A 15,469-nucleotide genomic window follows, 5' to 3' on the forward strand; every position below is an offset into this window, starting at 1 on the left:
ATACCGTAGGGACACAATTGGATAGCATCAAAAACATGCGCAGGGATCGCTATGTGCAATTAACCCCTGCCTGTTCCTTCTGAAGCATGCAACATGTGAGGCTTCAGGAGGGCCAATGGTCATGCAAGGCTAACACCACTTAAAGCTAGCCTCGACTACTAAAAGTCAGCCTGTACCTCTTAAAAAGGCGTATCTAGCTGCAGCAGGTGCTGGACGTTAGCAGAGGAAAGTGTCCGAGCAGGGACTGTGCTGAATAATGACGTAACTCACCCACCAACGATCTCTATCAACCATGCTGCATACCTCGCATTCATAGTGCCACCTCACCTGCACATACTTAGCACTGATTTAAGCATCACACCACCATTCTGCAGCTTGGATCCATTGTCAGTTATTGAACCATGACCTAATTAGAATGCATTGCACATACTGACACACTTCCCTCTCTCTTGCAAGTTATGATGGCACACAATTGCAGGCAGCAGCACCCAAACAGTGGGGACAGGCATCACTGCCTGTCCTCATCCGTTTTTTAAAATTCATTCACGGGATGTGGGCGTCACTGGCTGGGCCAGCCTTTATTACCCATTCCTAATTTACCTTGAGAAGGAATTGGTGAGCTGCCTTCTTGAACCACTGCAGTCCATGTGGTGTAGGTACACCCACAGTGCTGTTAGGGAGGGTGTTCTAGGATTTTGACCCAGTGACAGTGAAGGAATGGTGATATATTTCCAAGTTAGGATGGCGAATGACTTGGGGAGATATAGAGGAGGTGGTGCTGGCCATTATTGTAGTAGTCATGAATGAGGCCATGTTTGCTCATATCAAATCCTCCTCCTCACATCCCACTTGCCCCCATCCTACAACCACTTCCGATTTGCAAGCTGCAGATGGTGTATGCATGCATCTCTTCTTTTGCCCCACTCTCCTCACCACAACCCTACCCTTGTGCCTTTCTCCTTTCAGATACATAAAAACTGCCACTTAGCTAGACAGTGGTGAAGGAGCAAATAGTCAAGGAAGAAGAAACTGATGATACAGAAGCACTATCACTTGCTCTGACACTTGCGATCACTGTTCTGCTGCTATGGTGCAGGTAATCTATTGTTTCTTGCATGGTAAAATGCAACTGTCCTTATAATATAAGTTACTATAAACAATGCTATAGCAGATTCTCAGAATTTACATCCAGCGCCAGCAAAATTATGTGAATCCTGCTATTCTGGTGAGACACGTGCTCACTCCACCCGTTTCACTCTGGCAAAAGAGGATTGAAACGTATTTAGTTCCTTCTGTATACAGAGCTTCGGTGGCTTTCTCATGCAACAGGGAATGGCAAACTGGGAGATGTTGGGAATATTGCATGCTCCAGCCTGGAAGGAACCTGAGGCAAAATAAATTCATGGCCTCGGTCACCTGCACAGCCACTGACAGAACCGTCCTTACCCTGCCCTGAGGCTGCAGTTCACCTGCTACAAGCGACAGGTTTCAGTGAGCACCTTGTGAGTAAAACAGAGATGTTGCACACACAGTTCCTTGCTGCATTTAATATTGGAGCAATGAGCCCTGAAGATGCTGGATGGATAACATCTCCTGCTCCATGCTCTCTTTCCCTCCTCAGATGTGGCTGACTTGGTAGCACTTTTGTCTCTGAGTCAGAAGGTTGTGGGTTCAAGACCCACTCCAGGTCTTGGGCACAAAAATCAATGTGGAAACATCAGTGCAGCACTGAGGGAGTGCAGCACTGTCAGAGATGCCGTCTTTTGGATGAGATGTTAAACCAAAGTCCCCTCTGCCCTTTCATGTGAATGTAAAAGATTCCATGGCACTATTTTGAAGGAGAGCACTGTCTTAGCCAATATTTATCCCTCACTCAACATGACAAAAACAGATTATCTGGTCACATTGCTGTTGTAGGAGCTTGTTGTGTGAAAAATGGCTGTCACATTTCCTACATTACAGCAGTAACTACATTTCAAATGGACTTGTTTGGCTGTGAAGTGCTTTGGGGGGCCCTGTGGTCATGAAAAAGCATTATATAAATGCAAGTGTTTATTTCTCTTTTTTCCTCCTCCTCCTCCCTTGCTGAGCAGCTTGTCCTCCTCTGGGTCACCTCTGCTTGTTCCCCCCCTGCAGGCCAAAGGAGATCAAACCTATCGCACCTAAGATGGGAAACAAGTAGTCTGCGTTGAACCCTTGAAGTTACAACTGAGGACTTTGTCACTTGCCATGCCACTCCCTGTAAACTTCAGCAACTTTAAATAGCAGTATGAACCTCCAAACACTTGTAGGAACTCAGCAACAATCAATAGAAATCAATCAGAACCTAACAAGAATTGATTGATGATCCATTTAAACAGAGCTGGTGGGGCTGTCCCTCCTGTTGCTGAACACATGCCCAACTGCGTGGGTTTAGGAGAACTTAGCTGGAGCATTGAGGTGGAAAATGACACTGTTAGACTCAAATCAACAGTGACTGATGTCATCATCTGCCTACCTGGCATAACTTCCAGCACACATTCCCAACACCCGCACTAACGACCTACTCAAGATGGCATTGGCACAGCCCACGCCACATATAGGCGAGTGTGGCACAGATGGCATTTTGGTACCAAAGTGTCATTTTGGTACCAATAGCACCGAAAATATGAGGGCCACTCAACCGAATTTTGTGGCAAAAATCTCTTAAAATTTATTAGTCTGATGTCAACAGGCAAACTAAAGGCAAACTATCGGCATAATGAACAGCTTTTAATGCAGTAAAATGTCTCAGACCAAATCGCATATTATTTGAGATCTTTACCACAGAAACAATTTTAAATTTCCAAGCATTTGCCTACAAATCATCCATTACCCAATCTGTTCCTCAAACTTTTTTTAAATCCATAGTATACACAAGGATATTTGGCAAATTGATTTGCTCAATCTAGTAAGTTAAAAAATAATATTATTACCTGTGTGTTAATACGTATTGCTCCAATGGAGGGAATTTCAAAAAAGTAGCCTGAAATATTAAAAGAAAATATTTAACAATGTGTTCAGAATCATTTACTGTAAATTGAAAATGTGGAGGTGGAACAATTAAAAACAGACAACTTTTCTTTAAATATATCATCACTCAAGTGTGACCCTGAAGGACAGGTCATCAAGTACCTTTGTTGGCGCAGGCCATCCACTGTAGTGGTCCTTTATCATAGTTATGCTGACCAACTGAAAAGGTGAATACTCGCACCTAAAATGAAAAATGATGGCTATTTAGTAAGTGAGGAAATCTTCATTGAGCTATTAACACATCTTGCATTATCCTGCTGTATGTGTAGTGTAATACTGTAGTTATATTATAGAATCTCAGAATCTAACAGTACAGAAGGAGGCTATATGTCCCATCATGCCTGTACCAACTCATAGAAAAAGCTGTCTAATTAGTCCCACTCACCAATGATTCCCCATAGTCCTTCAATTGTTCTCCTTTTTAAGTTTATATTAAATTTCTTCTTCAAAGTTAACACTGATCTGCTGCCAACATCTTTGCAGGCATTGTATTCCAGATCATAACAACTCATTGCATTAAATAATTGTCCTCATTTCCTTGAAGGTTCAATTGGCAATTATTTAAATGTGTGTCCACTGCTTATCGACTCTCATGCCAGTGGAAACAATCTCTTCCTATCTCTGTAAAAGCCCCTCATAATTTTAAACATCTCTAGTAAACCTCCCCTTAATGTACTAGGCTCTAGGGAGAACAAGCCCAGCTTCTCCAGTCTTTCCACCTAACTGAAAGCCCTCATCTCTGGTCTAATTCTAGTAAATCTCCTCTTCAAAGTGTGGTGTTCAGAATTGGACACAATACTCCAGCTAAAGCCTAGCCAATGATCTACAATGGGTTCGCATCACTTATTTGCTTTTGTACTCTATTTATAAAATCCAGGGTCCATATGTTTTCTTTTGAATGCCATATCGACATGTCATGCCACTTTCAAAGATTTGTGTATGTGATCTCCAGGCCTCTGCTCTTGCTCCTTTAAAATTATATCTTTTAGTTTATATTGCCTATCCTCGTTATTCTTTCTAAAATTCACCATTTCATACTTCTCTACATTAAATTTCATCTACCAAATTCTTGCCCATGTCATCAGTCTACCACTGGTGAAATGGGCAAAGTCAGCCACAGCCCTCCTCCTTGTTAACTACACTTCTAAGTTATGTGGCATCCACAAACTTTGAAATTATATCCTGTATAACCAAGACCAGGTCATTAATATATATCAAAAAGATCAATAGTCTCAAAACTGATCCCTAGGGAACACCACTGTATACAACTGACAAACAACTGCTTATTACTACTCTGAATTTTGTCTCATAGTCAATTTGGTATCCATGCTGTCAGTGTCACTTTAAGCCCATGGGCTTCAATCCTGCTTAGAAGCCTGTTATATGGCACTTTATCAAAGATCTTCTGAAAATCCATATTTACAACATAAACTGGACTATCCTCATCAATCTCCAAGTAACCAACGCGTTCAATCAAGTTTGTTACACATGATTTGCCTTTCACAAATCCCATGTTGGATCCGGGATTTTCCACGTGATAATTAATTTTGTCTTGGATTATGGTTTGAAGAATAATCTGATCTCAACAACATCACTAAAACAGATTTTGTGATCATTAGGCTAATTGCTGTTTGTGGAACCTTGCTGTGCACAAATTGGCTGCCACTTGTCCTTACATTACAATAGTGCCTGCACTTCAAAACCACTTACTTGGCTGCAAGGATCTCCTGAAGTCATGAAAGGTGCTGTATAAATGCACATACTTTCTTTCCTCCTATAAAATCTTGTTATGCACCTGCCAGGACTTGATGGGCAAGAAAGGTGCATTCACAACTTGGCCAAACAGATCGAGTATCAATCTGCAAATGCTTCCAACATATGCCAATGGCAGGCAGTAAGGTTGAGAGAGATTCCTGGTCAGCCATGTGATGGAAAGAAATTAGAGCCTCTACTATCATTATCCATAACTCCAGGCTACAACATGTTTGTAAAAGTGTAAGTTGCCACTGTAGCTTGGACTCCTTGTGGGGCTAATTTGCTCAGTTGGCTGGATGGCTGGTGTGGATCAGATTGGTGCCAACAGTGTGGGGTGGATTTTGGCTAGTGTTGATCACATTGGTGCCAACAGCATGAGAAAAATCATTGGGAAATTAAAATGATAGGTTTTTTTTGTAATTTCCTTTGAATATTTCTCTTTACCAAATATTAAAATATTGAAAGTGGGAAAAAAGGCTGTTTGGCTGACAGCCAAGCATCATACAATTGGATAATGAGTCTTTTTGCTTTCCAATTGGTACAGGACGCACAGTAGCAGCAGTGTGTACCATCTACAAGATGCACTGCAGAAATTCACCAAGGCTCCTTAGACAGTACCTTTCAAACCCATGACCACTACCATCTAGAAGGACAAGGGCAGCAGATAGATGGGAACACCCCACCTGGAAGTTCCCCTCCAAGTCACTCACCATCCTGACTTGGAAATATGTTGCTGTTCCTTCACTGTTGCTGGGTCAAAATCCTGGAACTCCCTCCCTAACTGCACTGTGGGTGTACCTACACCACTTGGACTGCAGCAGTTCAAGAAGGCAGCTCACCACCACCTTCTCAAGGGCAACTAGGAATGGGCAATAAATGCTGGCCCAGCCAGCGAAGCCCACATCGCGTGAATGAATAATAAAAGAAAAGGAAGGCAATGCATCACAAGGATGGATGTGTTGGCCGACTAATGGCTGGGGTGTGGGAGAAAGTCATGTGCTGAAACCTCCAGGAATACATTTTATCACGGTTGACAATGCCTGAAGTTATCTGAAATACACACCAGAACATAAATGTTCGATCAATGCCACTAAGTCCCTTCAAAGAAAGCAGAATATTCCACAGGCAGAAAGATTACATGACAGAGTGTTGATGCAGAGTATTCCAGAGTGTGAGGTGGAGCTAGGGAAACCCTTTGCAGTTTAAGGTGGAGCAGAGAGAGGAAGAGGATGCAAAGAAGGCAGAGTCAAGCGACTGGGTGGTATGTGCAGGCGTATAGGGCTGAAGAAGATTGTAGAGATATGAAGGGGTCAGGCTGTGAATTAGGACCAAGGTTTTCAAATTGATGCGTTGAAAGAGGATGAGTCACAACACGGATGACTCTCAGATTTTTAAGCTTAGCCCCAATACTGATTGCTGCACCTCAAACGCCCTTGTCCTTGTCACCATCACTGGCTTGTACCTCTTCCAAAATGAACGTATCCCCCATGGTTGTAAGCAGCTTTATACGAGCCAACAGGATGGTAAGTCCTATATGAAGGAAGGATTTTGCGGGCTTTCACAACCCACAATACAATGAGGGGGGATCACCCACACCATCCAGAGTGGATGTCAATCCAGACATCTAAACCAAACATAAAAACAAGAAGTGCTGGAAAAACTTGGCACATCTGGTAGCATCTGTGGAGAAGGAAACAGTTAACGTTTCAAGTCAAATACGACTCTTCTCCAAAGAATTTTGGAACTTCAGCATCTGCAGTATTTTGCTTTTAGTTTGGTATCTGAACTGGAGCTCTGGTCTCCACTCAGCAGGACTGTCTCGTGTTTAGGCATTTCACGGCCTTCTAGACTCAAAACTGAGTTCAACAATTTCAGACCATAATCGGCCTCAATTTTGTTTCTGTTATCTTTGCAAGTTTCAGTTTTGCTCTCGTTTTTTCTTTGATTTTGCTTTCATTCTCTCATTCACACCTCCTCTGGACACATCTTTTGTTTCTTTACATGCTCCATTACCACTCCCTTTGGCACTACAGCACCAACTCCTTTTCCATTGAATGTCTCCCCTCTTTCATCCTGTCACAGAACTTCCCTATTGTTCTTCATTTATTCTCTCCTCCTGCACTTGCTTAAAACCTATTAGATTTGTAAGTTTTCCAAATTCTGATGAAAGATCATTGATCTGAAATATTAACTCTGTCTCTCTCTCCCCAGATGCTGCCAGACCTGCTGAGTGTTTCCAAGAATGATGCTAATATAGGACTGCTGGCTCTCAGTCTAAGGTTACAGTAAAAGTGGCCATGTGGCATTGTGTTTTTCTTCACATCTAATATCAAGGGCAAAGACCACATGAAGCTTCCAGTCACTAACAGGCCTAAAACAAGCTGTGTCACACAAGATTCTCTGAAGCATTCAATTACTGGAAAAGTCTTCGGCTGCCAGTTTAGTAAGTTCATGTTCACTTTTACAATGGGCCTAGGTCCAAATGATATCGTATATACACACAACAAAGGAACAAACACAACATAACTTCATGTCGGGGAATAGCCGCAGCAATTTATAGAAGTGAAAGGGCTGCTAGAGTTAAATGACTCTTGGCTAATTTTGGACAAAGGCAGCCACTTAGTTCCACTGGGACGTTTAAAGATCAAAGAAGCCGTTGTGTTTCCTTTCTCCTCCAGAATCGCGTTGGATGCATGCATCAGAGCACAATGGTTGACAGTTTAAGATAAACTAATTGGCTGATTGAATTAAAAAAGCGAGTTCATTCCTAGGATGTTTATTTGCTAACACTGAAAAACAATGCTCGCTACTCAGGCCTCCTCGAGGTCTTGCTCCACAGCATTGCTCAAATATCACTTTCAAGCCATTATTCCTAAGCCAACTAGTTAAAAAGTACTTAGATAAAATCAAAAAACTGCCGATGCTGGAAATCCAAAACAAAAACAGAATTACCTGGAAAAACTCAGCAGGTCTGGCTGCATCGGCGGAGAAGAAAAGAGTTGACGTTTCGAGTCCTCATGACCCTTCAACAGAACTGAGTAATATTAGGAGAGGGGTGAAATATAAGCTGGTTTAAGGTGGGGAGGGGGGGTGTTGAAGAGAAGTGGGAGGTGGTGAGGGTCGGGGGGGGGGGGCGGGGAGAGAGAAGAGGGAGGGGGGGTTGTAGGGACAAGCAAGCAGTGATAGGAGCGAATAATCAAAAGATGTCACAGACAAAAGAACAAAGAGATGTTGAAGGTGGTGATATTATCTAAACGAATGTGCTAATTAGCACATGTTCTTAATTAGCACATTCTCTTAGATAATATCACCACCTTCAACACCTCTTTGTTCCTTTGTCTGTGACATCTTTTGATTATCTGCTCCTATCACTGCTTGCTTGTCCCTACAACCACCCCCCCCCCCCACCACCCCCCCACTTATCCACACCCCACCCCCCCCCACCTTAAACCAGCTTATATTTCACCCCTTTCCTAATATTACTCAGTTCTGTTGAAGGGTCATGAGGACTCGAAACGTCAACTCTTTTCTTCTCCGCTGATGCAGCCAGACCTGCTGAGTTTTTCCAGGTAATTCTGTTTTTGTTTTAGAAAGTACTTAAGACTGCTTTGTTGTGAAATTGGCCAAATTAAGATAATGAGCTGGGAAACATGGACAAATGGCAGTTGTCTGGTATTTGATGTAAGTTCATGAAAACATGAAAGTAAGTGGATAAATGGGCTGTAACTTCCATGGAGTGGGAATAAGAGTCAGACTGCCACTCCACTCCTAATTTTTTACCTTGAAATCCAGCTGCTCCTTTCTCGCACAACCTTCCGACTCAGGCTGGGCGAGAACAGTGCAGTACAGCGGGTTACCAAGGCCTTGAGTCATGGGACGCTAAATCAGAGGTAAGAAAGGCCCGGCCCCTTTTTTATGGCACTAGCTGCTATAAAGCAAATAAGTTTCAAGGCCCAGCCACTTTGAGAAGCCAGGGAGAAGGTATGTGTGTGAGGTAAGCGGGTAGAATGGCGGGGCGGGGAGGTGGGGGCGGGCGTGGGGGAGGGAAGGAGGGTGGATTGGATGCGGGGATCAAGTGTTCAGTGGGATGGTCAGTGGAGGGTGCTCAGTTGGGTTCAGGTGGTCGCGGGGTGGTCAGTGGGGGCTGAGGTGGTTGGGTGGTGGTCAGTAGGGGGTCAGGTGCTCAGGGGGTGGTCAATGCAGGGGTCAGGTGGTCAAGGGGTAGTCAGGGGATTGGGTGGTCAGTGGGGGATTGGTCAGTGGGCAGAGGGGTCAGGTAGTCGGGCGGGGTGGTGCTCAGTGGGGCAGGGGGGGAAGTGAGTGTGTAGTCTTGTTGTGCGAGGGTAGTCGGGGTATTTGAGGGGTTTCATGGACGGTCAGTGAGGGTAGTCGGGTGATAGGAAGGGCAGTTGGGAGGTTCTGAGCGGGGTTAGGAGGGTAGTCAGTGGGTCCTGTGGGTGTTTGGGGGAAGGGTTAGTGGGTAACTATTACTGTAAGACAGCCGGAACCATCTTAAGTTTATGATTTATATCATACTTTCAGATGTGCAGGGCAATTGCCCAATGGAAGTTTGAACTTCCCTGGCAATTGCCATGCAATCCTTATGTGTGGGCTTCTGGTGGGGTGAAGGGCCCCAGCGCATCTTTGGGGTGCCCCACCACCCAGGGGTACAACGTCCTGGAGCTCGGCAGTTACAAGCCAACCCGTTCCCACTATGGAAAGCACTTATGTTTTCCCAGATCCTCAATTTCAAGGAGTACAAATGTACACCCTGGTCAGGTAACATTTCCTATGTTTTAAATCCTATGGATGCCTCATTGCCTTGTGCAAGTATGAGAAATATACATTTGATTTAGTAACAGAAAATGCTGGAAATACTCAGTAGGTCATGCAGCATCTGATAAAAGGTCATTGTGCTGAAACATTAAACCTGTTTCTCCCTTCACAGGTGCTTCCTGGCCTGCTGGGTATTTTCAGCATTTTCCGTTTTCATTTCAGGTTTCCAGCATCTGCAGTATTTTGCTTTGGTTTTATACATTTTATTTTCTATGTTCCTGTTGGAACTTTAAAGGGGGGGGTGAAATGCATATTTTAGATAGTCTTGCTCCAGTGCATCAGTTCCTCTGATACCATCAAAAGAAGGGCTGGAGACCCCAAGGGTCTGACAGAACTAAATGTTTGTGTAGGTATCAGCAGTTGTTCAGTGGCAGCAACCTGAGGTAGAATCTTCTGCTCTCGCTGGTGGTGAGCTTGGAGGCAGGAAGGGTATGTGATTTGGAGCGACGGTGTCATACTGGAACCCTGCCATTTTCCTGCCTCTGTCAGAATTAAGTATTAAGTTCTGGGCGGGAAGGCCCATGGTTGAACTTCCCACTCTGGCCAATTAGTGTCCACTTGAGGGCCTCGTTCTGCCTCAGCTGGTATTAGCCCAGTGGTATTAGTGGGAAATTAGCCCAGTGGGAAGCAGGCCTGATGACATGTAGCATGACAGTAAAACTGTACAGCCAGCTTGTTACCTTCCAGGCTGGTGGTTGGGGGGGTTTTTTTTGGAGGTGGGGGGGCGGTGGTTGGGGTGCATTCCTTGATCTAAGGCACTCAGTGCCTGATTGAGGGGATTGACATCGGGGAGGGAGGGGGACAGATGAGAGCCACCCCTTGTCTTTGCTGCTGACCCCACTGCACCCCTCTCCCCATGACCCCACCCCATGAAATTCACCCCCTCCACAATACTTACCTGCGGCCTGGGTTGCTCCACGATCTTGGGACTCAGTGCCTGTCCTTCCAGCAGCAGCCACAGCCTCTCCAGAGGCATTGCTGAGCACAAGAGCTGCCAGCCTCTGATTGGCCGGCAGCTCTCAGTAGGCAAGACTTCTGTCCCAAGGTCTTGACTCCATGGGAAGGCCCGCAGCTGGATTCGCCATTGCCTGATTGGCTTGTGGTTCAGCGGGCCTACCTGAAAAGAGGCAGTGTGGGTCTCCTGCTGGCTCTCCAACTAGCAGGCGGGCAGGACCCCCAATGCCTCAACAAGATTCCACCCAATGCCTCTATATTGAATGTTGTAGGTTCAAACCCAATCCCAGAGGCTTGAGTACAGAATGTAGACTGACACTCCAGTGCAATACTGAGGGAGTGCTGCACTGTTAGAGGTGCTGTCCTCTACCTGGGCTGTTAAACAGAGGCCTCATCTGTCTGCTCAGGTGGTTGTAAAAGTTCCCATGGCACTATTTTGAAGAAGAACAAGAGAGTCCTCCTTGGATTCTGACCAATATTTCTTCTTCAAACAACATCAATAAACAGATTATCTGCTTACTAGCACATTTGTTTTGTGGAGCCTGCCATGCACAAATTGGCTGCCATGTTTCTTACATTGCAATAGTGACCACACTTCAAAACTACTGCATTGGCTTAAAGTGTTTTAGGATGTTCTAAGGTTGCAAATGGTGCTATATAAACGCAAGTACTTTCTTTGTGTGATGGAGGCTGATCTGGTATTGAGGGGTATTAGTTTTTGAGTAGCTGCACTACAGAATCTTTTGCAGTCCTAAACTTTTTTATTTTCTCATTAATGAGGGAATAAGCAATGGTTTCACCAGTTGCATTGAGGAGATTTGGATAAATGTGTTGTATTGTACATTGCCACCGCATATCTATTACTTTTAATAAATCTGTCTGTAGTTTCTAGTTGAAACCACAATCTGTTGGAGTCTTTCTGAAGTCCAGGAGATTGCAAGGGAGCATGTGAGTAAATACAGTCACAAGGGCAATGTGTTAATACTGGGTAATGTGTGCATAACATCACATTTTGCTCCATAGGGAATATTACAAATTCCAGGTCTACACTAGATTTTCTCCTGGGTTTAATGTCAGTGGGCACCGTGGGCAGGCCTCATGGTCCTCTAAAATTAGGAGTTCATGTTTATTACCCAATATCTAGGCATACAACAGTATGACCCTCAGGTTGTAGCACAACAGTTACCCAGAGGCTGAGCAAGATGCCAAGGACACAGGACCTACGCAGCGTGTTAGAGACGGAGAGACTGAGCAGCATGCAAAACACTGAGGTTCTCCACTTTAACCATTGATAAATGAAATCTCATATTATGTGAACTGAATATGATCATTTCACATTTGACCTCATGTACTCCTTTCTAATGTTGCAGAAGGTGAGCTGATGAACACTCTAGTGAGACAAAGTGAATTATAAACTAGCGGGCTGATTTATCTGTGATAAACTGTGCAAGGGGACAAAATGATGTTAACAGTGAATTTTAATCCTTTTTTTATAAAACTCCCTGTAACAAAACATTCTTGTAACACTCCTTGCAACAAAATGTTATCAAAGCAGGTTTCATACATTTTCTGAGGGCAGGATCTTCCCCCCATTGCGGGGGGGGCGGTTGTGCGGGAGCAGGCACGAGCGAGCAGGTTCCCGACTGGCACCCCCGGTTGGGAGCGTGCCGCCATTTTACGTGGGCGAGCCAATAGAGGCCCGCCCTGCGTGATGTCCGCCAGGAAGCGCTATGCGCTCCCTGTGCGGGTCGGGGGTGGCGGGTTCCCTGAGCCGGGAGTGTGCTCAGGTTTGAAACATTAAATAAAGATGAGAAAAGAAATTACGGACATGTCCCCTCATGTGACACTGTCACATGTGAGCTGGGACATGTCAATTTCTTTTATTTAGAGATTTCATACAAATTTTAATACCCTCATGAAACCTCACCCGGCCCGTGGATGAGGTTTCATGTTCTTTCAGAAGCCCGCCTGAGCTCCTGGCCTGCCCGCCAACCTTAATAACCCTGATAAATCTAGCACCAAACCTGCAATATTTTAGTGTGTATCTGTTTAACATGTTTAATCTTGTTTTTAAAAAGGAAGTGAAGTTTTTTTAAGGTTGAATGGGCAGGTCCATCAACCACGTTAATTGGTTTTTTAATGGCCTTAATAGGCCTTTGACAGTTCGGCGGGCGCGCAGCCGATTCGGCTGTGCGTCCGCCAAACTGAAAATCCAAATGACGTGGGGGTGAAGTCGGGACGCACGCCCAACGTCACCCCGTGTCATTTCACACGTCGGTGAGCGGGCCCCGCCCCCTCTGAAACGAGCCAATGTTCAACTTAAGCAGGGAGCTGACAGTGCATGTGTCTGACTTTCTTACCAGATCAAACTGGATAAAAGGTCTAAACTGGTCTCTGTGGCCCTTTTGGTTGCTGATTAAACACTTTAGCGCACCTGTAAATTGGGCTCCAGGTAACTCTTTTGAGTCAAAACAATTGGGCTCCAGGTAGCCAGCTCCAGCCTTACCTCATATTAATGGGGCAGTAAAGACCTTAAAATGGGGTCCCAGCCAGTTCTATTATAAAAAGAGCCTACCAACAGCTCCAAAGCATCCGCCTGATTCAATGAGAGTCCCCTTTAAGGATGGAAATAAGTGCCCTATAAAAAATAGCTGGAACATCGATTGTCTGCCGGCTCCAGTCAGTTCCATCAAGACCTCGAAAGTGTTGAATAATTTTTAAGGGTCCTCGAGGAACAAGAGTGCACCCTCAGGACCCACAAAACTAATCTGGATTACTGCCATCCTGGGGGCCCAACTCCTCTCAATTGAAATCTAGATTGCTGGCGGCCGTCCTGTCTTCAATCCAACAAGCTGCTTTGGTGTGTCTGACTGACAGTCTGCAACTCGCCTGGCAAATTTAGGTGCGGCCAGAGCCACAAAATGACAGAGATCTCTTGGCTGACTAGCGTGCTGCACCAATCAATCACCCAGTCATCTAAATGTACTCGCTTGTGTGCATGTTCACTGGAATGTCCTTAACAAGCCTCCATTTTCTCACGCTGATGTGGCAAGCAAGCATCAATATTCAGCACAGATGTTTTGTCTAAATTGGAATTCGCATTCCTAAAAGCTGAATGTTGAGTTAAATTTAATTTAACTTAATAGCAACATTTAAAAATCAATTATTCAAAGTTTCTCCTAGATTAATTCATTAACAAACCTCAAAATATGACAGCTCATCGATAAGGGTGGTCCTGAACACGAGGAAATATCAGTAAAACCCAAGAACATCATAAACTTAACTGAAAATGGCCACAATGATCTTAAAATGACAAGAGGGAATATTTTGTAACAGCTAATACCAACAGGCTTTCCATGGGTTTTTGCATAGGAATATGCAGTAATTAGGAATCAAAACCAGCACAGTGCCTGCTCCAGCAGCTCTGGGGACCTGTGTGAACAGGGTACGTAGCTGGATATCTCCTTAATCAATCAGATTTCAGAATCCTTACTGAAACGTCCAGGGGGTGAAATTGGTCAGTAATAACACAGCAATATGGGCTTGTAGCAAATCAACAGCCGGTTTTTCAGTGTCCAATCTTCTTTCCACAACAGTTTGCAGAACAATAGTTCAAACTCTTGCTGGAGACATGTTTCCTAGACTCACTGTCACTTTTACTTTGTGTGAAATTAGGAATCTTGACAATATTTTCCAAGTCAATAGAAAGTAAAAGCTGGTGCCATAAATAGCAGGCTGTAAATTTGCTATGAGCACCTTTCATGCTGCTGACAGAGACCAATTTCACCCCTGCAGTGTCCAAACTAGGAAGTATAAGTTAGCATATTTAATTCAATGTCAAATCTTGTACAGAAAGTGAAATAAAGAAAGGAGAAAAAGATGGGATTAAGAGAGTTAGAAATAAAGAGGCAAGGTTAAAGTAAAAACCAATTTCTTCATTTAAATATTATAGCTTTTTAATTATCCAACCATAATTAAAATTCGAAGGAAGAGGACTCCAGATTTGTTAAATGCCAGAGAGCTTGTTCAGTTGTAATTAAGGCTTATCACACAGTTGAAAACCTACTTACACTAGGACGGATAAGGATTACCTTTCTCTGGCAAGTTTATTTGAGTATCTAGTTGGTAAGTACAGTAACTTAACATGTTCCATGTGTTTCAATGATGAGTCTCTGGACAAGGTGTTGTTGCTATTTAATTTACTCTATAATAAGTGAGTGCTAATAATCTTACAGCTGTTTTAACCACAAAATCTGGGGAATTTTGATGGAGAGATTGTTTAAAGGCTAGGAGAATGAGGCATCAACAAATGGATTTTTCTTTATTCCAGAATTTGCTCTACCAACTGTTGGACATTCTGAAAAGTTATATATTGGACATCTTGGGCAATGAAGGATTACTATAGCAAAGTCTCTTTGTAGAGATAGAGCTGACTTTCCAAGGTGAACAGGTGGCTTTTGTGAGGGGAAAGAACAACTTGTCTTCTTCCCCTAAAGTCTAATTGTTATATATGAAAAGTGTTTGTGCAAGGAAATGTGTAACAACAGTAGCATCAGCCATGAATGATTCAAGTGTAATGTTGGTGGCTAGAGTAATTTTTGTCTTATATGTGATATGTACCTTTGATGTAGCAAAATATAAAATATAAAGGAGAATGGTTTTCAATAGTTCTTCACAGTACTCGAAGGATACAGAAACGAGAAAACTGCTCTCTCTTTATATAGTTAGGCCAATCACTGTCTCACTGTCACAATCCCCAGATTTCAATAAAGTCTGTTCTGGATACTCTACCAATAAGTGTCTTGTACTTACTCAGGAAACGTTTTTGTGAATCAGCAAAAGAAGGAGATTGAAGAAGAGTCATACAGGCTTG

General features: G+C 43.8%; 1 protein-coding gene across 2 annotated transcripts in view; it reads right to left on the bottom strand.

Annotated features, from left to right (window-relative positions):
• LOC144687340 (voltage-dependent calcium channel subunit alpha-2/delta-1-like) overlaps positions 1-15,469 on the bottom strand; it is a 693,974-nt gene that overhangs the window by 146,856 nt on the left and 531,649 nt on the right. For both annotated transcript variants that reach the window (XM_078553326.1, XM_078553325.1), the window contains 2 exons: positions 3,154-3,232; positions 2,955-3,004 (listed from right to left, as the gene is read on the bottom strand). In XM_078553326.1, coding sequence (XP_078409452.1) covers positions 2,955-3,004; positions 3,154-3,232 — 129 coding nt within the window. The remainder of the gene's footprint in view (positions 1-2,954; positions 3,005-3,153; positions 3,233-15,469) is intronic.

The sequence above is a fragment of the Cetorhinus maximus genome, chromosome 12, assembly GCF_964194155.1.
Source record: "Cetorhinus maximus chromosome 12, sCetMax3.hap1.1, whole genome shotgun sequence".
Classification (NCBI taxonomy): domain Eukaryota; kingdom Metazoa; phylum Chordata; class Chondrichthyes; order Lamniformes; family Cetorhinidae; genus Cetorhinus; species Cetorhinus maximus.